This window comes from Nannobrachium achirus, assembly GCF_963921795.1.
Source record: "Nannobrachium achirus genome assembly, chromosome: 22".
NCBI lineage: Eukaryota > Metazoa > Chordata > Actinopteri > Myctophiformes > Myctophidae > Nannobrachium > Nannobrachium achirus.
The window spans coordinates 11,087,550-11,113,195 of record NC_137829.1 but is presented as its reverse complement, the minus strand read 5'-3'; the positions used below and the strand labels follow the sequence as shown (position 1 = coordinate 11,113,195).

Here is a 25,646-nt window from a genome sequence, read left to right as displayed (position 1 = left end):
ATGAATGAATGATTCATGTTAATGTGACAGGTAGAGCATTGTGGCTGTTTTGCACCAGGGACACTGGGGGCTTGATCAACTTGATCTTAGTTTTTTTGTTTGTTTTCAGACCATAGATTAATTTCGAGGGCGTTTTCTATGCTGATGTCGTAAGACACAACCAAACCAGTTATTCCAGGGGAGTGAGAGGCTGTGAGCCTTTTTCCGTTCTCTGTTTACTTTTCAGATCAAAGGCACAGCAGCGAGTATTAGCATGTTGGGAAATAAACCCGATAACATCCTGCCCTTTGTTTGGACTGTGCCATAATGCACCGGCACATACCTATCATCAACCCAAGTTGTTAAGAGCCGCCAGACACTCAGGAGAAGGAGAGAGTGAAAGAGAAGGCATGGGGTGAGAGGGTGTAGAGGAAAAGAGATAGAGTAAGAGTCCCCAGCCTGGGAAGCGGGATCAGGCCAGTTCAGGCATCAGAGAGAGCTTCAAATCCTGGCACTTACAGGAACTGCTGCAGACAGATAGGCAGTACTCCTCCGAGTCAAAGTTATTTCTGTTTCCCCCACAGCCCCCAAATAGGAAGGGGGCGCAGGTGCCCTTCGCGGGCAGGAAGTACCAACGCTCCAGCATGGCATGACACGGCCCAGAGTCAGCACGTGCCCAGCATACCGCTGAGGTACACACACAAGACAGCCAGCAAAAACACAAACACACACAAATGAAATGTAAATAATAAAAAACGAAATGGATTCGTGATGTGGACATTTTTAAAGAACAACTTGATGATCAAAATCAGCTCCATGCCCCGGGTTCCTAACCTCGAACGACTTCCTCGACCGATTCGGTGGTGGTGGTGGTTGTGGTTGTCATGGCGACATTGGCGTTGCGCTCGTCGCTGTCCCGCTCGTCGGTCACATCGTCCTCCTCGTCCTCGTCATCGTCCTCTTCGTCACCGTTCTCGTCCCGGTCAAAAGACTCTTCCTCTTCGTCCTCATCCTCGTCGTCCTCCGTGGTGGCGGGCTCCGTGTCTGCCTGGCGGGACATACTGCAGAGACAGTGGCAGTGGTAAATAAATGCAGTGTACAGTAGTATTGGTGAATTCATCTTTAGGGGGACACTATTACGCAGTGTGGTATTGGTGAATCTATCTTTGGGGGATGCTATTTTAATGACGTTGCGCACACATCGCTAAACACCTACACTACAGGAATTAGCAGGTCAGACAATGGACTATTGATATCCATCCAGGCTCGTTCCTACCGTATGTTAAATCACCCTGGTGTGACACTACTACAGCTTATCTAAATGTTGTTGAGGTGTGTGGCATATTTATTAGAGCCAGATCAATTGAGGATATTAGTATCGGCAATTATGCCTTACAGCACCCTGTAGCACTTTACAGTAAGTACCCTGTGGCACACTCATACTCTTGTGGGCCTCATAGGTTCCAAGTCTTTTTAAGTTGAAAAATAGCAGATCTACAAGCTCCCAACGCACTGTGTTGTGGCGAGTTGTGATCTTGTAAAACACCTATTTTTCAATTGTCTATAACACAGTTAATCTTTTTCTTTTAAAGCTTTTTGTTACCCCTTTTCTCCCCACTTTAGTTGCTATGCCAATTGATTACTCCCCACACACATTTGCGTGTTGTTGTATCCTACTGATTCACCTGCCAGTGAGGAGGTCAAAGCATCAGTAATCGTGGAGCTAGGACTCTCCAAAATCGTGATTGGACAAAAAGATCTGGCGTTAGCAGATGCACCCGTTAGGGCTGTCACGATTATGACATTTTACATTACGATTTATTGTCACTCAAATAATTGTGTATTTGTCGTTGACAATTGCATTTCTTTTTAAGCTTTGAAGTTGCACATTATGACACATAACCTAAATATACAAAGACATTACTGACATATTTGACAACTTTATACTTAAAAAAGAACATTGATAGTGGAAATAGCTGATCTACAAGCTCACAACGCGTCGCGAGCTTGTAGATCGGCTATTTCCACTGACTTTGAAAATGTTTGAAAATATTTGAACATTTTTCAACATGGAAACAATTATGGTGATTATGCAAAATAATTGCCATTACCTCAAATAATTGCAATTAGACGATTATGTAATAATTGTGATAGCCCTAGCACCCGTGGCATAAATGTGAATGACGATACCTGTTATCGGCATATTCGTTCTCGGCTCCACCCCACCAGACATCTGACTCCTCCCCTTCCACTTCAACGCTGTCCGATTCTCTCTCTGCCTCCAGCGGACAGCAGACGAATTCCACTCCTCGGAAACGATCGATGCCGCACGGCAACAGCATCCCGTAGTCATGGAGATTCATGGAGCGGTCACCGCAGGACTAGGGATGGGACGATATGAAAATGTCATATCACGATTATTGTGACAAAAGAAATCGCGATTTGCGATATTATCGCGATAATCAAAATCCATTATCCTTGGGCGGAACATTTGCCAAAAAATAGCCAATCTACAAGCTCACAACGCGTAGATTGGCTATTTTTTGGCAAATAAATTTGATAGAGAGTGAAAAAAAGACTATCAAGTATGTATATTATAAGTACCTTTTACCAGTTATAGAGGGTTTAAGTGGTACCGGATGTGCAGCTCGGCAAATAAAAGGTGACTTGACTCCAGTGCATGACGGAGGACGATATCACGATAAATTAAATCTCCACGATACAATTATCTTGAGTGTTTTTTATTGCGATAAACGATAATATCGCTTATCGTCCCATCCCTACACAGGACTAATAATAATAACAGCCATTAATCATAATGCTGCTACAGCACTCCTCCTAAGCACCACTGACTTCTCCCACTCATCTATAAACAGCACACGAAATGAGAGTAGAGACGATAAATCATAACAGGCCTTTTGAGGGCTCACGCTATTGTGGTAAAGCCTCAGTGACTGACAAAATACAGCAATAAAGATGACAGCTTTGACCATAGTCACAGAGATACCTGACGGGTTGGGAACTAGAGGGAAGGTGGAGATAAGGAATCACTGAGTAATTTGTGAAAAGACATCCCAGGTAAAACACCGGAGTCTACAGAGGACCAGAAATGGAGTACGACTGACAGCCTAGCTGTGACTCTAAAGCAAGGTAGTGTGTAGCTGTAGGATATATGACTCTGTCACCTCACCTCTTTGGCTACCGTGTGCCAGTGCAGGTGGCTCTCACACTGGTCCATGCGTTCCTGGTGCAGGAACTTGCACTTGTCCGGAACAAGCAGAGCATCGCTGACAAACTCCCCGACTGCAACATGAAGAAGTTTCAGTTCCCCACAATTAGTAGTGCTAGTAATGCAGTATTGCAAACAGGCGTCTCTCTCTCACACACACACACACACACACACACACACACACACACACACACACACACACACACACACACACACACACACACACACACACACACTCATATACCCATTGTTAGGAATGCTTACCCAGGCAGCGGTATGGGACCACAATGTGTACAGGACTGCGGTACTGCTTGCGGCCCTTCTTGCTCCAGTTGTGGATGCTGACGGGCTGGTTGGCCTCCACGACGTTCGTTATCTGCAGCTCAGGGTACACCTGGAGAAAAGCTGAGAGCTTGAGTTTTTCGGCACAAACCCCAGGTCTTCTGTTATGCTCGCAGCCATTTCCTCTAATCTCACACACATGCCGAAATGTTTTAACATCACACTCCCTCCTTCTGTAACAATCGCATAATAATGTTTTCACTTTTATTTTGTTCCATTCTTCTATGCTGTCTCCTCTGCATATATTTCAGACATCTCCTATCCAATACCCTGCCTCATTTCTCTCTCTCTCTCTCTCTCTCTCTCTCTCTCTCTCTCTCTCTCTGTCTCTCACCTCTTGGCAGTACTGCAGGATTCCCTCCTTGGTGCCAATGCAGCTTTTGGTGCCCGAAGGATCCGACTCCCATTTGCCGCTCTGCACATTGACGTGCATGTTGAGCTTCCCACAAAACATGGCCACCTGGGGCTCCGCTAGCAGACCCACAGAGTCATCAGCAGGCACCTGGAGAGACAAGACAGTTGTTAAGAGAGCAGAGAAGTAAAAATATGTTTTTAAATGTATGCATTGTTTTTACATGTGGACCCCAGGAAGACTAGCTGTGGTTTAGGGCAGTGGTTCTCAACCTTTTCAGGCCGCGACCCCCAAAATAATCATATTCTAACTGGGGACCCCCCCACCCAGATGAGCACTAAGAGTTGAGGCATTACATTTTGTATAACACGGTTATATTGTGAAAATAGCAGATCTACATGCTTTGCGTTGCGAGGCGTTGTGAGCATGTAGATATTTTCACAATTTCTGCATCTAATATTTGACAATTTGGCCTGTTTAATTTTTCATTTTAGATGTAAAAAGTCCTTCAATTGTCACTTTAGTGATGTGTGCAGATACCCTCTATACACTTAAACTTTATGGTGGTTTGTTTACATTCAGTGAGAAAACAATGTTGCACATTAAGTTATATTATTTAGTTTACAATATTTAGTTACAGATAAATACAGGATAACCATAAAACAATGTTCATTCTTCATTCACATTCCTAGACATTATGCTTAGACTAGAGGGTTTTGACGTTTGAATCACACAGCAATGCTACTCCTTAAGGTTGTGGTTTATGCTTAAGAGCATAAGCTATGCTTTCCATTCTTGTGTGTGCAATAGCTTTCTTCTCTTGTTATATCCTGCTGTCCCCACCATCACCAAAGAAAATATGCATCACGACTGTGCACAGAGCACCTAGTCTTTAGCATAAATAGTGCCTTAAGCCCGAGCCAGGCAAAGCAGTGCGCTGAATCCCTTACAGTACACCCAACTGGCATAAGAGCTCAGCATTCATACTGCAGGGTGTGTGAATGTGTGTGAAACTGTGAATGTGTGTCCACCTCTATTAGGCCCATTGTCTCACTGAGTCAATAAGGTGTGAGAGAAATGTCACAAGGAAAGAGGGGAGAGTGAGAAGGTTGTAGCCTAATATAGGAAAAACTGTAGTTAAGTGTTAGTATTATACATAGTGTATTGTATATTGTTATATACTGTATTATATTATAGCTATAGAAATTTGGCTCTAGGCGAATACCTTTAAGAGGAGTTAAGAACTGCCTGTACTCCCTGACGAGGCACAAAAGAATCATGGGCTTCCTACTACCCCGCTGAACAAATAGCATTCTGGGACATTGGTTTTTTCCCCACTTTTTGTTTGCCAATACAATTGGAGGAAGTCTCAGACTATATAGCTTGCCTTTTCTGGTCCTTCCATTTATCTTCAACACTGACAAATCACTGACACTGCAAGCTAACAAAACACTTGCCACCAAGCCATCTGTTGCCATTCTAGTGGAAAAATCACTAATTCAAAGTTGATGGTGGCTTGTGGTGTGGGGAAGGGTGAAAGAGCAATGGCACACTTATTGCACCAATGCAAAATAATAATAATAATAATAATACAATAAAATAAATAGACGGACGGACAAACGGGCGGCCAGACGGACAGATAGACGTATATTTTAAGTATTTAAGAATTAAAACCAGCATTTTAACAAGATTGTCTATCTAAGAGCCAGAACGCACAAAACTAGAAAGGTGTCAGTGGTTGCACTGACGTGAGTGGCAAGGAATCCACTAGGAAATGAATTCCGTCTTACAATTTATAATATATAATTGTGATGTCAAGTGAAGCATGACCAATCCTGTCTGATTGGACATTATATTGTCCAAGATATCTGGCCTTACAATCCGGATAACTTCAGTTAAAAGGTTAACAAAAAAAACAGGTTCACTTTAGCTGGCATAAAGGTTCTCAGACCTAGAAGAATAGTGTGTTGCCTATAACAACCACACTAATTAACCAGAAGTGATTCATGATCATGATGGGATGTCCTACTGGGGCATTTCTCAACTTATCACCCTGCTGTGTTCTATGCGATCAATCAATCATTATACGCATGTATGTGGTTGGACCACTTTGTGTGTAGAGCATCTGTCTTGCCCTTTAGGTTCTAATCATAGCTGTGGCGCAGAAACCAAACTGCAATACTAAGCAGGCTATAAGTGCAGGAACCAACACCCAGTGTGTGGGGATATCGGTTATGCTACTGAAACCTTGTTCTTTGTTATGGTTGACATCTGCCAACTCATTTGGTGACCAAAGCCCTTTAAAGCAATGTGACACTCACTGCATGCATAAGATGATTTATGTTTAGTTTGATAGAAAGAGTTTTACCTCACTACTGAATCCTTTGATTTTAGTTCTACTATTTAGTAATAATGATGATTTTTTTTTTACTAATTGCATCTACCTTCAAGACTCCCCTATTTTCAAAGAATGTGTATAGACCAAAAGCATTTCAGTATTGACTCCATATAAAGTTCTTCAATGCTACAATACAACAAACCATGTCATGAGTGAAATGTATTTTATGACTTTGTCTGCATGGGATACGCAGAGGTTCAGCTTTGAACGCTGGTGTGTTATCTGAACATGCTCCAGAATCTATTCTCGGAAGTGACACATCCGCACATTCCGCGGTAGGGAAAAAAGCTCATACTGTATAATTTATACTACAATGTGTCAATGACTCTTCTAACCAGGACTGAATGTGTTATCACTGTTTGGTTGACTGCCGTGGTCCAGCGCAGCAGCAGCAGCAGCAGCAACTAGGCAGTCGACGCCATCTTGCTTGTGTCAAAACTAGGCTACATCCTTTTCCATTCTCCTCTACACAGGCCTGCGTTTAGCTATCCCACCCCTGCAGCTGGAGAGCTCTGCAACAATGTAACAACGACTGGCTGACTGGACCACATCGACGCAACGAGAAAATATGTAGCAGCAGGCATTATAAGCAGATCAAAAGTGAAGCCTCTTTAAATTGCCACAAACGACTAAAACAGACAATTGTAGAGCTTGCAGGTTATTCTCTAGGTGGCCTTTAAAGCAACTGACAAGTCATTTTTCATGAATTGAGTAGGCTACATAGGACCCCCACCCCCCCAAACAAGCCATTGCGCTTTCTTGTATAAAAATCCTTTTAGATTTAAACCTTGTATCTGAACTGTTAGGCCTACTGTCCTATGCAAACTGCCAATAAAGTATTCAATCAATCAATCAATCAATCAATCAATCAATGAACCTATCTATCGAAGGAAACCTTGAATGGAACAATTATTTTATACAGCAAAGCAGCGACTGCTCAGTCACCATCATATATGGACAAATCGTTTAATTTGCCATTAAACGATAACTGTATAAATAATGTCACTGGTGTCAAATTAAAATGAAATAGGGTGGCATAAATAATCTACCTGCTCCAATCAAAACATTTCCAACATGGCCAGTCAGTGGCAAGCTGTCAATTACTGACGTCTAACGGTATAGGCCCTCGTAGCATTCCTGCAGTTAGGAATGCGTTGTCCACTGGTTTATTACACTATTATTAAATCCTTGTAGCAGAATAGATCATCGATATAGCCTATACTATCTTATTAGATGCTCAGATTTTCGTTCAGCCGGCCAAGCAGGCCGCCCGGCCAAGCTGAGCTGGGATTATGTTTTAGAAATAGAATTGCGCACATTGTCCAGGGTTGAGGTTGACCAATATTAGCCTACGCACCATCAGTAATATTCGTTTATCGACCATTCCCCCTATAACAAACAATGTAAGATGTAGCCTATTATAAGGTGGTCGTGTTTCCGTTTTTGAAGCTATCTTTCAACTCTTAGTTCTGGGCCTGTGTGGACTCACACGACTCTCGGAGAGAAATGTTGAGAATTCCGAGATTTCTTCCATTTTTACTCACCTCAGATGAGAGCGTCAAGGTCGCAACCAATAACAGCAGAAACGCCGTTTGCTCGCCCATTCCGTCAACCCTATATCCAGCACGCTGTATGTTCACGGGTTTTTTCAAGCAAATCCGTTAGATTGATGCGAGCGGCCAGGCTGCTGCTCCGTTCCCGATCCCTCCCGTGTCCCGGCGGTGATGATGTAGCCGCGGCTATAGGACTGTGTTTGGATGATGGAGGCCGATAGAGAGGCTGGCCAGCCAGATGCTCCAACAAGGTATAGCGTCAAGAGCCCATAGCCCGGATGGACGGTCACGTTATGATTGGCCAGCTGGTTGTCATGGCAACTGCAAAAGATTTATGAGGATCACAATTTTATTATTGTTTGGATTGGAATCAGTCAGTTTTTGTCCATTAGCCTACAGCATGCACCTGTAGGACACAACTGCATCAAATTGTAGGCTAGTTAATTTTTAACTAAATGTTATTAATTCAAAATATATGACTGTCAAAATCTCAAATTACCCTACACGTTATAATGTAAAATGCTATATGTTTCAATATACTATCACCATCACCACCTTAATTTTGAGAAATGTTCATTTTGCTATTAAGCTTATCAGCCTTACAATTTTCCATCTTTGAATATTCTTCCAATTCCTCATCATCGTGACATAGGCCTAGTCATAGGCCTATTTGACCTCATATTTGCCTGTTACAGTATATTTCACTGTCAACAGGCCTTCTTCATCTGATGGCTTGATTTCTTGCATGGTGATATGGAGGTTTGTGAACCACTGATGGTCTACTACTCGACCAGAAATGTATTTTCTGAATTGTATTTTTGTTGGATGTTTTAGCAATAGCAATATGATAACAACATATTAGTCCTGGATTTGATTCATTGTCATGTAAAATTGAAATATTTTTCAAGATAATATGTAAGTAAGTTTCTTACTTTACAGTGAGTAGGCTAACTGAAGCATTAGGCCTACAACAAAGTTGGAGTAGGCCTATTTAACTTTATAGATTATGGATCGTGGTATAGCCTACATTTTAAAATGTCATCAATTTATAATGCTTTACTTTTGTCCCACTCCCACACACTGCCGGGGCTCTCCAGACTGCCAGCCCTCGATCCTCGTTGGTGGAGAGCTACTGCTGACAAACCCCACCCACTAAAAGGTGGGCACCAAAACCACATCTGGCACTATAGGGACATGTGGAGTCCTGGACGGGTGGGCACTAAGGGGTGGAGATAAAGGCATGCACCTGGAGAGGTGGGCACCAAAACTATCTGTGGGCACTATGGGGACATGGGCACCTGGATGAAAGGGCACTTAGGGGAGGAGATAACTGGGCACTAGGATGAGTGGGCATAGCAGTAGGCTACTATTTATCTCAATGTGTTTGTTTGTTGTTATGCACTTTAATCTGAACGAGACGTAGGACGTAGTAAATTGACTAAACTGCTCCCAAACCAGGTTGAGGGGAGGCTAGTAGGCTACAGTAATAGTAGTAGGCTATATGGAATAGGATAGGCCTACCTGTGCTGCCATCTAGTGGGCCCTAAGCAAGCCACCAACCATTTGAGTGCGGCGCAGCGGAGGCAATATTGTAGGCGTGAAAAATGTGATTAGATTTCAGATGGCTATCAGGCCATAGTCCGACTTCTTACCTAGCAGCAAACTGACAATATGAGCCACTAGGAGGGGAGGTGAACTTAATTCTGGAAGTGTCGTGTGAACTGAAGAATGCACGCGGCTATCAATTTCTACTTTCACTTTTCTAATAAAGAGATGTGAATGGGGTTGGGTGGAAGTTGGAACATATCACTCTTTGTCTAATGGATTGTAAAATTGATCGCAAAAATCCCTGGTCCGGTGTAATTTAAACCCGACAGGATTATGAAATTAATGTTAAGAAATCTCGCTGATTAATGAATCGTGCTATTCGCAACACGCGATAATAATGCTGATTTTTCTGGGATTATCGCTGGTTTTAGTTGCTGCCTCGGGTAAGTAAAAATCATTCTTAAATTGGCACAGTGTGTGATTCACTTATCAGACTTACTATGGCATATAGGCACTTCTGTGTGGGGCGTGGGCCTGTAGGCTACAACAAACGCACAATGAAAAGCAACTATAGTAGCCTACTCAGAATTATAGGCAAGGCTTTAAAAGTTTATGAGATCATGAGATGCACCCTGGCCAGGGCAAATGTGCATACCCCCCTACCTGCTTGTATATCTACCTGTCTGTCTGTCTGTCTGTCTGTCTGTCTGTCTGTCTGTCTGTCTGTCTGTCTGCCTGCCTGCCTGCCTGCCTGCCTGCCTGCCTGCCTGTCTGCCTGTCTGCCTGACTGTATGTCTGCCTGTCTGTCCTACATGTATGTGTAGGCCTAGCCTATAGACTATGTACAGTTAGTCTGGTAGGAAGGTAAGCATCCCACGCACCCGATAGATATATTTTTCTAACCTACCTTTTTAGAATCCTTAAGGTGTCTAGTTAATGAATTTTGATGTTCCCAGATCCAATTATTGTCCATATGGTTTTTTAACCATATGTTGTGTTGTCCTGGATTTTCGGCTGTGAAAACTAAAAACTTTAAATCAACATATAGCTCCTGAACTATACATCACAGAAATCATTCACCCCAGTTCGTCTTTGCAAGATGAATTGATCGATATGAAGATTTGCATGGTTCCATCATGTTTAGTGCATTAAAACCTAAATAAACAAAAAAATAAAACAAAAACAAAAAAGCAAAAAATCGCCTAAACTGGATCACAACAACTCCTCCCCCATGCACCTCATTGATATATCTTTTCTAACATTTGCACTTTTACAATCTTCAAGATGTGTAGTAGACAAATGTTGATGTTCCCCACTTGAAATATTGACACATGTATGTTTATTCTGGCATATGTTTGCTATAAGTGAATTTTCGCAAATGCAAAAAAGAGAATGTGAAATCTATAAGGTCTTAACTATACATTATTCTGAGACAAATATCCAATTTGTCTGTTTCATTTTGGCATTGAGGGAGATGGCTAGTGACATATTATGTACATTTATGGATCATCAATACTCAAATAAATGCAATAGGCGGAATGAGTTTATTTTAATTTTATTTTATTCTTTTGTTAATATGAATGCTTTAGGTGCTTGATACACTCATCCCATCCCCAATTCAAAATATAGTGCCAGGTTTTAATTTTGCCTACAGTCTTGTTTTTATTTTGACATGTCATGCCAAAATACCATTTCATGCCAAGATTTGATTCTAGACAACCTCAGGTTTCCAATGGAACCAACCTTGCCATGCTACCTTGTCTGGCAGGGGGGGTAAATGCCTAATGATTCAAAGATAGACAACATTTTGGCAAGGGATAAACGGACATCACCAATTTCCAAATGGACCATTGAGCTTTCACCTTTATTTATGTGAATGGAAATGCGTGAAAGCCTCCCTGTACAGACATGGCAAATTTAGGACAATCTCATGCAGTGTTGGGTAAGAAGAACCATGCCGTTTTACGTATCCAGTACAAATATGTAATTTACGTATATTGTAAAAATGCTTATCTGTTTAAGACCACATAAATGTGGATAATGTACCCTCGCTCGTTAAAAATGAAGAAAACTCAGAGGTTAAAATTAATTGGGGTAAACTATCTGAAGAAGCTGTCCTCAAATATTGCTCTTATTCTAATGAACTATTGTGTAATGTAAATTTGCCTATGAATGCCATTTGTTGCACCAATGTAAACTGTGAGGACTCTTCACACGGTGAAAGCTTATGTCTTCTGTATAATGATATTGTGAGAGCCCTTCATGAGGCTAGCAGGTCTTTTTTCACCCGCCCTAGGAAGGCTAAGAACATCAAGCCTGGGTGGAATAAATGGGTTGCTTGCCACCATGCAGAGGCCAATGAGGCCCATAAGGCCTGGGTAATAGCTGGTAGACCCAGACAGGGACCTGTCCTTGAGTATAAAAAGAAAACTAATGCCAAGTACAAATATGCATTACGGTACATAAGCAAGCAAGAGCAGGCTCTGAGTGCACACTCTATGGCTGACAATCTGCTTAATAATGATATCACTAATTTTTGGAATGAGGTAAAGTCCCTTAACAGGGCAAAATCAGCTCTCCCATGTAATATAGAGGGGGTAACAGATCCAGTTGGCATCGCTGACCTCTGGAGACGGCATTATGAAGTGCTGTTTAATAGTGTTAAAGGAGAGCCTTTCCATGTAGGCATAATTGAGGAAGAAAACATTGTTTTTAATATACATGAGGTTTGTAATGTCATAGAGCAACTTTCTGACAGAAAAGCCAGTGGTCTGGATAAGATCACAGCTGAACACTTAAAGTTAGCAGGCCCCAGGTTGGCAGTGTTGCTGTCTCTCTGTTTCTCAGGGATGTTGACTCATGGTACTCTACCTGACTCCATGCTGAGTGTAGTTCTGGTTCCAGTAATAAAAGACAAGGCTGGGAAAGTAGGAAGTAAAGACAACTACAGACCCATAGCTTTAGCTAGTATACTGTCCAAAGTTTTGGAAAAACTACTCCTGGACAGATTAAGTGTTTACATAACTACGACTGACAATCAGTTTGGCTTTAAGCCTAAGCATAGTACAGACTTATGCATTTATGCACTAGAAAGAAGCAGTGGAGACCTATAGAAGGCAGGGCTCTACAATGCTTGTTGGGTTTATTGACGCATCCAGAGCTTTTGATTGTATCCATCACTATAAGCTTTTTAATAAGCTCAAGCTTAGGGGTGTGCCTAGCTGCTTAATACGTATTCTAGTGTATTGGTATTCTCACCAGAAAATGCAAGTCAAATGGGGAAGCACCTTATCCACCCCCTTTCAGGTGGGTAATGGAGTCCGTCAGGGGGGGATTTTAAGCCCCGCCCTCTTTAACTTGTATATGGACGACCTGTCTAAACAGCTGAGAGGGTGCAGTACAGGTTGTTTGATCGGTGAAACCCTTATAAATCATTTTATGTATGCTGACGACCTAACTATACTTTCCCCGAGTAGCAGTGGGTTCCAACAGCTGCTCAATATCTGTACTAATTATGGGATTGACTTTGATATTAAGTATAATGCTAAGAAGAGCATGGTCCTGATCTGTAGAACTAAGGATGACTTAGAAATCAAGTTTCCTGCCTTTTACCTGTCTGGCCAAACAATGTGTGTGTCAAAAAGTACAAAATATCTTGGGCATATTATTTCAGACACCCTAGAGGATGATGAGGATATGTCAAGACAGAGGAGAATGCTTTATGTACAAGCAAACATGTTGGTTCGTAAATTTCACCATTGTACTACAGAGGTTAAAGTAAACCTGTTTAGAGCGTACTGCACCCCTCTATATACAGCCCCTCTGTGGGTGAAGTACAAGAGAGAGAGCTTACGGAAGCTGCAAGTAGCCTACAATGACTGCCTTCGTATACTGTTGAAGAAACCTAGGAGCACAAGAGCCAGTGCGCTCTTTGTTTCATTGGGTCTCACCACCTTCATGGCTCTGTTGAGGAACCTGACTTACAAGTTCACTTGCAGACTGGATCGCTCCTTGAATGGATTAATTGGACAGATGACAGACCCTGGACGTAGCTCAGTCAGGTACACGTCCTCCATTAGAGGACACTGGCATGAGTGCCTCTTTAGCCCCAGTGGGGCTCGGTGAACATTGACAATATGAGTGCCTCTTGTAGCTCCGGTGTGGGCTTGGTGAATGTACTCTTTTTTTTTTTTTTATCTTTGTAATGTGTTGTCTCTACCCTGTGGGCCCTGAGCCTGTAATAAAGTTTATATATTAACTACTATACTTTATACGGGTGGCATAGCTGAATGGTTAGGGAGCCTGCCTGGAGAACCAGAGCCCCTGGTTGTCCCAGGTTCGATTACAGGCCATAGGTATCTATCTATATAGACCACTGCACTGCATCTCAACACAATTAAAAGCACTTTTAACATGACATAAAGACACTACATTAGTTAATGTACAGTATGTAACATTTTTACATATTTGTACTGGATACAAAAAACAACATGGTTCTTACCCAACACTGCATGAGATTGTCCTAAATTTGGCATGTCTGTACAGGGGAGGCTTTCACGCATTTCCATTCACATACATCGAGGTGAAAGCTCACTAGTCCATTTGGAAATTGGTGATGGCCGTTTATCCCTTGCCAAAATGTTGTCTATCTTTGAATCATTAGGCATTTGCCCCCCCTGCCAGACAAGGTAGCATGACAAGGTTGGTTCCATTGGAAACCTGAGGTTGTCTAGAATCAAATCTTGGCATAAAATGGTATTTTGGCATGACATGTCATGCCAAAATAAAACAAGATAGGGTAATTTGTCTATGCATATCATTTAATTAAAACATCACATATATTTGATATTGTTTGCAGATATCCAAGACTGTAGGCAAAATTTAAACCTGGCACTATATTTTGAATTGGGGATGGGATGTGTGTATCAAGCACCTAAAGCATTCATAGGAACAAAAACATAAAAAATAAAAAAAATAAAACTTTCATTTGTATTGGTAAATGTCCTCTGGCCCAATTCCGCCAATTAAATTGTCTGCATTTTAGCATTTATTTGAGTATTGATGATCCATAAATGTACATATTATGTCACTAGCCATCTCCCTCAATGCCTCATGCCAAAATGAAACAGACAAATTGGACATTTGTCTCAGAATAATGTATAGTTAACACCTTATGTAGATTCTCTTTTTTGCATTTGCGAAAATTTACTATAGCAAACACTATGCCAGAATAAACATACATGTGTCAATATTTCAAGTGTGGAACATCAACATTTGTTTACTACACATCTTGAAGATTGTAAAAATGCAAATGTTAGAAAAAATATATCAATAGGGTGCATGGGGGAGGAGTTGTTGTGATCCAGTTTAGGCAATGTTTAACTTTTTTTGTGTTTATTTGGGTTTTAATGCACTAAACATGATGGAACCATGGCAAATCTTCAATCAATTCATCTTGCAAAGACAAACATAAAATGGGGTGAATAGTTTCTGTCGGATGTATAGTTCAGGAGCTATGTTGATTTAAAGTTTTAGTTTTCACAGCCGAAAATCCAGGACGGACACAACATATGGTTAAAAAAAAACATATATGGGACAATAATTGGATCTGGGAACATCAAAATTCATTAACTACACACCTAAAAAGGTAGGTTAGAAAAATATATCTTTCGGTGCGTGGGAGGCATATCTTCCTACCAGACTAAGTATCTATGACATGCACAGACACAACATACCTAGGATATACAGGTATGGTATGTACTATGTAGCCTCTCTCTCTCTCTCTCTCTCTCTCTCTCTCTCTCTCTCTCTCTCTCTCTCTCTCTCTCTCTCTCTCTCTGATGAAATGATATCCTCTTTTTTAAGGTTATGTAGCTCTGGTTGCTTTGGGAAAAAAACAAAAACAAAACAATGTGAAAGCCAAGGCTGCCAACATTAGACTACAGGAGATGTGTGTGTGTGTGTGTGTGTGTGTGTGTGGGTGTGTGCGTGCGTGCGTGCGTGCGTTTGTGCGTGCGTGCGTTTGTGCGTGCGTGCGTGCGTGCATGTAGCCTACCCCAGAAACCTTTTAACATAGTAGATGTAATTTCCAGTGTTCTGGTGAATTTGGGGAGTTTGATCAAATCCAGGAGAAATTCAGGAGAACTGACAATTCAGGAGCACCGCAGGAGATGGGGTCAAAATTCAGGAGACTCCTGCCAGATTCAGGAGGGTTGGCAACATGCTTTCACATTGTGTTTTTGTGCGGCTAGGCCCATCTGTGACCTCACAGTCAGGGATAGATCACATATCGGGAAATTAGCTATACACACATAAAAATTGTGCTAAATAGTACACACTTTTGTTTGGCTCATAATCATATGGGAATCTCTGTTGGTTCTCAAATGTTTGAACTTTGGACCACTGGCTTATTTTAAACAATCCTCAAAGACTGACCCACCTCCCCACCTTCCCACCTCCTCACAACGATTCAAGGTTCAAGGTTCTTTATTGTAACACATTGTGTAGCCTACTAAGAGTAAAACATGTCCAAAATTGATAGGTAAATAGCTCACAACGCACCACTAAAACGCTTTCACTACTTTGGTGTCACACTCTTGTATGATGAAATAGGGCCTTAATTTACTGGAAAAAATATAAAAAGTTAGCGGTGCTGTATTAAAAAAAGGTGTGTGTGTGTGTGTGTGTGTGTGTGTGTGTGTGTGTGTGTGTGTGTGTGTGTGTGTGTGTGTGTGTGTGTGTGTGGGTGTGTGCGTGCGTGCGTGCGTGCGTTTGTGCGTGCGTGCGTTTGTGCGTGCGTGCGTGCGTGCGTGCGTGCGTGCGTGCGTGCATGTAGCCTACCCCAGAAACCTTTTAACATAGTAGATGTAATTTCCAGTGTTCTGGTGAATTTGGGGAGTTTGATCAAATCCAGGAGAAATTCAGGAGAACTGACAATTCAGGAGCACCGCAGGAGATGGGGTCAAAATTCAGGAGACTCCTGCCAGATTCAGGAGGGTTGGCAACATGCTTTCACATTGTGTTTTTGTGCGGCTAGGCCCATCTGTGACCTCACAGTCAGGGATAGATCACATATCGGGAAATTAGCTATACACACATAAAAATTGTGCTAAATAGTACACACTTTTGTTTGGCTCATAATCATATGGGAATCTCTGTTGGTTCTCAAATGTTTGAACTTTGGACCACTGGCTTATTTTAAACAATCCTCAAAGACTGACCCACCTCCCCACCTTCCCACCTCCTCACAACGATTCAAGGTTCAAGGTTCTTTATTGTAACACATTGTGTAGCCTACTAAGAGTAAAACATGTCCAAAATTGATAGGTAAATAGCTCACAACGCACCACTAAAACGCTTTCACTACTTTGGTGTCACACTCTTGTATGATGAAATAGGGCCTTAATTTACTGGAAAAAATATAAAAAGTTAGCGGTGCTGTATTAAAAAAAGGTGTGTGTGTGTGTGTGTGTGTGTGTGTGTGTGTGTGTGTGTGTGTGTGTGGGTGTGTGCGTGCGTGCGTGCGTGCGTTTGTGCGTGCGTGCGTTTGTGCGTGCGTGCGTGCGTGCGTGCGTGCGTGCGTGCGTGCGTGCGTGCGTGCATGTAGCCTACCCCAGAAACCTTTTAACATAGTAGATGTAATTTCCAGTGTTCTGGTGAATTTGGGGAGTTTGATCAAATCCAGGAGAAATTCAGGAGAACTGACAATTCAGGAGCACCGCAGGAGATGGGGTCAAAATTCAGGAGACTCCTGCCAGATTCAGGAGGGTTGGCAACATGCTTTCACATTGTGTTTTTGTGCGGCTAGTCCCATCTGTGACCTCACAGTCAGGGATAGATCACATATCGGGAAATTAGCTATACACACATAAAAATTGTGCTAAATAGTACACACTTTTGTTTGGCTCATAATCATATGGGAATCTCTGTTGGTTCTCAAATGTTTGAACTTTGGACCACTGGCTTATTTTAAACAATCCTCAAAGACTGACCCACCTCCCCACCTTCCCACCTCCTCACAACGATTCAAGGTTCAAGGTTCTTTATTGTAACACATTGTGTAGCCTACTAAGAGTAAAACATGTCCAAAATTGATAGGTAAATAGCTCACAACGCACCACTAAAACGCTTTCACTACTTTGGTGTCACACTCTTGTATGATGAAATAGGGCCTTAATTTACTGGAAAAAATATAAAAAGTTAGCGGTGCTATATTAAAAAAAGGTGTGTGTGTGTGTGTGTGTGTGTGTGTGTGTGTGTGTGTGTGTGTGTGTGTGTGTGTGTGTGTGTGTGTGTGTGTGTGTGTGTGTGTGTGTGTGTGTGGCAGAGTAAGCATGAACTGTAGTAAGCAACTTATTGTAAATAATGACATGAATAGAGGGCCTAATGAACCTATTATAAAGGAACTTATAGATTAACTTCTTAAAACACATTATTAATATTAGTGGTTGAGCAAAACAAATCTACGAAGCAAAAACATGGGAACAAATGACCAATATTATATGTCTGCATATCAGAATGTCTGCATCATTTGAAAGAAAGGTGACACATTGGGTACTACTAGGAGAGCAAAGTGCTATAGAGACTGCTTTGTATTAATCATTCTCTTTCTTGACCTTGTCTGAATGAAATGACCCCTCTTTGTTTCGAATTCCTCTTTTTTTTCCCCTGATGAAAATATATCCGATTTGTTATATGATGTGCGTCATCTGAAAGAATAGGATGTCTTGTACATAAAAGCAGAAGTTAATGTGACACTGCATAACTATGTGCAAGAGCGGTGAAAAAAGGAAAGAGAAATTGTGTGGGTGAGTTTACTTAAAGCCAAAGGGGAAACAAAACAAACATGACCGTAACCGATCCTCAAGGAAATGTTAAAATTAAGGCTGGGACTTTAACTGATTAATTGCGATTAATTAATTACAGAAAATTAACGTGATTAAAAAAATTAACGCATTTTAATCGCACTTAGTTTTTGCACCACAGAACCTTCAGTTTCGGGCATACCGATCATAGCGATGCACCAACCAAGAAGAGACAACAAACGCAAAGGCAGAAGTAGCCGATCAGAGCGCTTTGCTTGGCCCAGTGGATGCGAAATTTAGATAAAAAAAAACTCAATCGTTGATTCACTCGTAAAACAAAATGTGTTTTACTTGAAAAAAAATGCTTCTCAGGGCAGATATCGATGTGCGATTAAAATGCGATTAATTGCGATTAATTAATCACAGAGCCTGTAATTAATTAGATTAAAATTTTTAATCGCATCCCAACCCTAGTTAAAATACTTTGATGAGACGTTAATAAAAGACATGACCATGCATGTTTCCTTTGACCTTTCTAGGCAACAAAAAAGTGGATATCCAAGTGGCCTTGGAAGACAGCATTCTCCTGTCATGCCCTTGCTTGAAGAGAGACGTGACCAGGGATGTTAGTTGGCAAACCAAGACCAAGAACATCCTCAGCTACAACAAGGCAAACATCACAAAGCTCAGTGAAGGATACAAGGACAGGGCCCAAATCTTCCTGACAAAGGATAGCAACAACTGCTCTCTTTTCCTGACAAACATCACAAAAGATGATCAGGGGGAATACAAGTGCAATTTCTACAACCCACGGTACAACTATACTGAGTTTAACCTAATGGTTTTTGGTGAGTCTCACTCACTCACTCACTCACTCACTCTTTCACTCACTCACTCACTCACTCTTTCACTCACTCTTTCACTCACTCACTCACTCACTCACTCACTCACTCACTCACAGTAGTGGAAAAAGTACTCACATATTTTACTTAAAAGAGTAGTTCACCCCCAAAATGGCTTTTTTTATACGCCATGGAGACTTATTTTTTGTCGCATTCTTAAGACTCCTTTAAGTAAAAGTACCAATACTGCAATATAGAAATATTCTGTTACAAGTAAAAGCCAAATGTACTTGAGTAAAAGTATGAAAGTGTTGGTATCAAAATGTACTTAAAGTACCAAAAGTGGCTATTTTCAAATAGCAACGGTATAAAATAGGGCTAAAGTGGTTTTATAATATTATAATTTATATCTGCAAAGTAACTGCAGTAGTAACTAAAGTTTTCAAATAATTGTAGTGGCGTAAAAGTACATTATTTGGATCCGAGATGTAGTGTTGTAGAAGTAAAAGTATTGGAAACTGGATATACTGAATAAATACTGTATAAATACCTCAAAATTGTGCTTCAGTACAGTACTTGAGTAAATGTACTTAGTTACTTTCACCATTGCTCACTCACTCACTCACACACGCACACGCACACACACACACACACACGCACACACGCACACACACACACACACACACACACACACACACACACACACACACACACACACACACACACACACACACAATTTTGTTCTATATATGCAGCTTAATCTATCTATCCTTCCATCTCCAGTGAGCTACACGGTGTGTCAGAGGGCTCTCCCGGTCATGGAAGGCACCAGTGAGAGAGTGAGGACCTTTCAGTGTGATGTCACCGGGAGAACCCCAGGAGCCCTGGTCCACTGGAAGTTGTATGGGGAACGTCTGTCAACACCTTCCATAACCTCTCAGAATGTTGCTAATGGATTCTACCATCTGAGCAGCAAGTTGACAATAGAACTGAACGGGACATCAGAACCTCTCTGTGTTGTTGAGCACACAAATTTCCTACCGGAAAAAATATATCTTACCAACAACACCTGCCTTGGTAAGGTGATTATTTGATATTTTATTTTGTATTTCTTAATTTTGAAGGAGCATGGTCTTAGAATGATTGCTTTCATAGGTCAAGCACCTGACTCATCACTCGTGTCTTCGTCACTCACAAGAAAGATAAATTGTCTAAAATGTATTTAACACTGGAAGAAGCAGAAGCTAAAGACAATGCTGATTCCAAAACACCAAATAATCAAATAGGGCCCAAGAACAGTGTGTGACATATAAATCTTGCTGCAAAATCGTGCTGAAAATTAAATGCAAACAACAAAGCTATACATGTGCATAATTGGGACATTTGGCAGTTGACACATGTACAGTGGTGGAAAAAGTATTCACATTTTCTACTTTAGTAAAAAATATCCATATTGCATTGTAGAAGTCCTGAATTCCAAATTTACTTGAGTAAAAGTACAAAAGTATTGGCATCAAAATGTACAAAAGTACTAAAAGTAAAAGTATAAAATGTTTGAAAATAGCCGATCTACAAGCTCACAACGTGTCGCATCGCGACGCGTTGTGAGCTTGTAGATCGGCTATTTTCAAATAGCCAAGGTATAAAATAGGGCTAAAGTGGTTTATGTATATTTTACATAGTATAATTTATATCAGCAAAGTAAACTTGTAACTATAGTTTTCAATTAAATGTTTGGATCCCAGATGTAGTGGAGTAGAAGTAAAAGTATTGGAATTTGGAAATACTCAAGTAAATTACAAATACCTCAAAACTGTAAGTAAAAGATACTTGGTTACTTTACACCACTGCACATGTAGCCATTATATTTCGAGATCTTTCCAGAGTGATATGTTTCTGGACCTGGCTTTGAAAATGAAAACCTCACAATTCACCTAAGTTTCCATATAAAATGTGTGAAAAGTTCACAACTGTGAAGGGAGTTTGGTCTTTTGAAGTGCCATATTTTCTTATTTCTATGTTTGCTTTTCAGAAGTTATCAGGAAACAAATAAGTGAGTCAGTGATTGCTATCAGCTCCTCTGTCGTCGTCGTCATCATCATCATTGTATTGTTTCTACTTGCTTTGTATCTGGTCCTGTATCGCCCAAGAGCTATGGTAAGTACTTCTATTTAAAATCTGCTACCACCTGTATGGAAGCAGGTTGATCTTGCCAAATATGCCATGCACACCATTCATCACCCTGAAACCTTCTTTGTTTTTTTTAATGTTCCTTGTTCCAGAGAGATAAAGATAAGAGGAGACGTGAGAGAAGAGGAGAGAATGACTCAACACTGATTGAGCAAAGTGCATCAGAGCATATCAACAGCGACAGTTTGATGCAGAGTACCGTTTAGCAATGATGACACCTGTCACTTAGTTTTTTGGCAGATCTTTACCACATGCCTAAAACTAAAAGGAAGAAAAAATACACAGAAAACTATGCACGCTGTGAAAAGAGTTATTAATTTAACTCTGACTGTTGTCTCCACCCCTGTCCGTGTGCATGTCCGTCACTGCCTTTGAGTAGATAATCTCCTGCACCGTTGCCAATTGGCATGAAACTGTGCAAGCACACTCCCTGGAGAACCTTTGCCTCAAACGTTTCACATAGCACCACCAGGAGGCACATTTTTTAATCCTAGTGAAGCCAATAGGTACACATTATTCTATTCATGTGATCAAGACAGATCTGTCCGATTATTCATATTACATCCTGATTGCCCAAGACTGGCTTCCAATCCAAAGTTTGCCGGAGTGGCCTGTTTTGAACAAAATGCCTCAAATCATGATCACAGCGTTTGATTGCCGTGAAACAGTGCTGGCCCACAATAAGCTATACCTGCCCTGGCGGTCCCCTGCCCTGGCGGAGACCTGTACTCCGAGGAGCACATTTTTCTGTTTTTCATGGTTTCCTTGCATTTAGCAGAAACTCTCTGACCTCATTCCCAAAAGTGCAATCCTCAAACTGACAGGTCAGAGTATTTCTCATAAAGAGAAAGCAATGCAAAGCAGAATGCCCGCAACACTCCAGATTAAACAAAAGTCTCAATGTGCCTGGCCCAACAATAATACGAGCACTCAATAAATATCCTTTTCACATAGTTTTATTTACCTCTCCCAAACAGAGCAACGGTCAACAGACACTTTTCAATGCTGAAGAAACGCTGAGGAGCGCTGAGGAAATAGAACTTCCTCAGCGTTCGTAATAGTACCACAGGAAATGGTACCTTTGGTCGTGTTTTTGTTTAGCTGTAGAAAGTTTTGGGCATTCCAACATTTTATGTCCTCAAGGCAGCTCCTGAGGCTGGCAAAGTTGGGCACCCATTTGGTCTCACAGTGAGATATGTGTCAGTGGCATAACAGTGGAATTAAATGACATCACAGTCTGCACTTCAGGTCCAAAGCAATAGGATGGCACAGTCACTGGAGTCAGAAGAGAGGAGCAGGTCATTATTGTGCACCTACAGCAAGGCAGACCGAGTACAATGATACGCCTTAAAACCTGACTGAAATATTTCCATAATGTTATTCTGGGGTAGGACAGTAATTGATTGAGGATGTCGTTTTCGGGGACCTTTGATAGGAATGGCAGCTTGGAAATGGCGGGTCTAATAGTTACTGGGCATTTCTATGTAGAAGCAATGTATTGGAATCCTGGAAATCTGTTTTGATTGAAATGTCAAAGAGGAATGAGACTTGCATCTACGCGATTTTGAGGAACTGTTAAGAGAATGAGGTTAGAGTTTCAAGACGTGCATCCAAGAACTTGATCAAAACTGAGAGTTAAATTGACACTCAAATGTTGTTGTGAAATGTTAAACAATAGTAAAATGGTGTCAGTTGTAGCAGGTATTGTCAAACCTCTGAAGCAGTTAATACAAGAAAGTTGTAAAGGTGGTGTTCTTCCTGCTTGACATGTTAAATCAAATTGACCACAGAGATCTATGCATGCATGGCAGCAGACACATTTTAAGATTTTGTTATTAACTTGTTAGTGACTGCATGTTAGTAACTAGTAACTAACTTTGACATACATTATACTGTATATATTGTGTGCATGCGTGCGTCACGGTGCGTGCGTCACGGTGCGTGCGTGTGTGCGTGCCTACACCTGCGTGCGACCCCATGCATGTGATAACCCTGAGGAAAATGTTTTGAGTAGATATCTAAAAACACTGTGAAAACTAATGACTCAGAAGTATCTTTCTTTCAGAATATTAGCTGTCCAAAAATGCAATCATACATAGAGAAGTTGGTTTGTGTAATGTGTTATGGTTGATATTGAAGCTTTGCATTAATATAAGAATCCCATCAATGTGAGAATTGTAATAGCATAAATAAAACTATTAATTCCAGACATTTGTAATTGTAACTGTAATTTTGCACATTTTGCGATTTTGTATGGTTAGTAAAGTGTGCAAGTCAGGTCAGGTAAATGTTGGTCTATTTCCTAGATATATAAAGGTTTTTTTGTGTTACCCTTTCTCTCCTATAGCAGACAAAACAGATTTGCCACAATGAATTCTGTGTAAAATTGATTATCGTTCAAATATTTTATTTGTCCTTTTTTGCATTTATAAATGTTCTGTAAAACGTGTTTTGTGGAATAACATACAATTCGACTTATTTTCATTGGCATGAATGTACCATGTTGTGTTGTAATTATGTTACCTTATCGGAAAGGGAATTCAGTAAAGGAAAACAGTTACAGTTCAGTTGTCAAATGTTTTCCAAGAGTGAATAAAGCTAGTTGTGCTAAACATAATTTGATAAAGCTTTTTGGAGAATGTAGTAGACTTGAGTGCATTTTTAACACAACTGTTCAATGATGCACTTTGCATTTATTGTTAGCTTTCAATTGTGTATTTGTTTATATATATAGGATGCATAATTATGTTACTACTACTTTTTTATTTTTATTTTTTTAATAAACACACATGATGAATCTCTTGAGTTGTTTGTGTATTGGATTGCTGCCTTAACCCTTTAGGAAAACATCTGCCCGACAGCTAGTCCGAGTTGTAATTTGACACTTTGGATTGTGTTACTATCACTGATGTATAAAAAGTTGGCTTGTAGCCTACTTTGTCAAAGGTTCATATTGTTCATTACATTGTATCAATGTATTGACCTTTCAACGTTCTACATGCAAGCTGAATTAAAACCAATGAACAAACATTTCTCAATGCCTTTTCACAATGCCATGACCTTTGGTAAACATAACTCATGGTCTATTTTATAACAGGGTATTGAATCTAGTTTCTGAGGACGATAAGCTTTGGGCTATGACTATTTACACTTAAGGCTCTGAAAAATGGCCAGCGCTACTGAGGCAAGCTTTCTGTCAAGATGTGATCAATCTCTTCACAGACTGGTCCCATTAAAATTTGCAGAATATTAATGGGATATATAAAACGGTTAGTGGGGAAAGTCCCAACTTTCCATGATACCTATCTGGTATCGACTACTTGGCAATGAGAGCTGAAACGTGCTTGCACTTCCCACAAGTGAGGGTGTTGTGTAACGACTTGGGTTTAACTGTCATGTTTGGCAAGGTTGAATTACCTGCTCAGCCTGCCAGAGGCAGGTGAATCTGAAGCAGTGGTGGACAATCACCATCCAGTTTCTCAAAGGTTTGGATCTGGAATTATCAGGATTATCATGATATTTTTAATCCATATGCTTGCAATCCAAAAGCGGACTGATTTTGCAGATTTTGTGTCAGTTTTTCAAAATATTTTCCAGATTGGACCACTCTAAAGATCTAAATACAACAGTCTCAGTGGGTCTTTGTGACACTGTCTAAATACGTCTCAGTGGGTCTAACCATGTGACACTGTCACTACCACAAGATCAAGATGACATCAGTAGGCCTATTTGTTTTCTTCGACATAAGGCCCTGTATTGCCATCTGTTGGCTAAATAATGTTAAGCTATAATATTTTGGACAGATAATCTATGCAGATAACTCATAGGTGGAATGCTTCATCAGCAGGTTTGAGGGGCCCCATCAGGGAATTCATGGTTCACTACACAGTCAGAATACTACTTTTGACAATATCACTTTTTAAAAGGACAATTTCATGGTTGTTGTGAGCTAGTTTCATATGGTTTTATTGAAAGAACATGCATAGCCTATGTCCATATATTTGTGCATCTGTCAAAGCAAGGGATTAAAAAGTTGAGTGCAAATGTGTGTGTGTGTGTGTGTGTGTGTGTGTGTGTGTGTGTGTGTGTGTGTGTGTGTGTGTGTGTGTGTGTGTGTGTGTGTGTGTGTGTGTGTCGCCTCACCAGGCTTTAGTGTCTGTCTGTCTGTCTGGCTGACTGACGCTGACGCTGACGCGACAATCGAGCGCGCTCCGCCTGGAGCTCGGGTGTCATTTCCAACTATCAAATCATGACGTAGGTAGACCAGGAAGTGACTGCCAGCCAGTGTTGTTGTTAGCCGGTGTCTGCCCGGCTTATTTGTCAATTGTCACATTTGTTTCAACAAGTTAGGTTGTAAAAGTTGAACCACCATTTCAAGTACATGGTAAGCCAGCTGTAACAAAGTTCTG

The 25,646-nt window shown here is 40.9% G+C and overlaps 1 protein-coding gene across 2 annotated transcripts in view; it reads right to left on the bottom strand.

Annotated features, from left to right (window-relative positions):
* The window catches only part of LOC308308230 (amyloid-beta A4 protein-like), a 19,146-nt gene extending 11,145 nt beyond the window's left edge, over positions 1-8,001 (bottom strand). Inside the window, exons 1-7 of one of the 2 annotated variants that reach the window (XM_080753594.1) lie at positions 7,845-8,001; positions 3,885-4,052; positions 3,473-3,602; positions 3,170-3,282; positions 2,170-2,360; positions 814-1,040; positions 499-666 (exon numbers count right to left, since the gene is read on the bottom strand). In XM_080753594.1, the coding sequence (XP_080609720.1) occupies positions 499-666; positions 814-1,040; positions 2,170-2,360; positions 3,170-3,282; positions 3,473-3,602; positions 3,885-4,052; positions 7,845-7,904 (1,057 nt within the window). In that variant the 5' untranslated portion in view covers positions 7,905-8,001. The remainder of the gene's footprint in view (positions 1-498; positions 667-813; positions 1,041-2,169; positions 2,361-3,169; positions 3,283-3,472; positions 3,603-3,884; positions 4,053-7,844) is intronic. The other variant, XM_080753595.1, reaches the window with a different exon arrangement.
* Between the last annotated feature and the right edge of the window lie 17,645 nt (positions 8,002-25,646).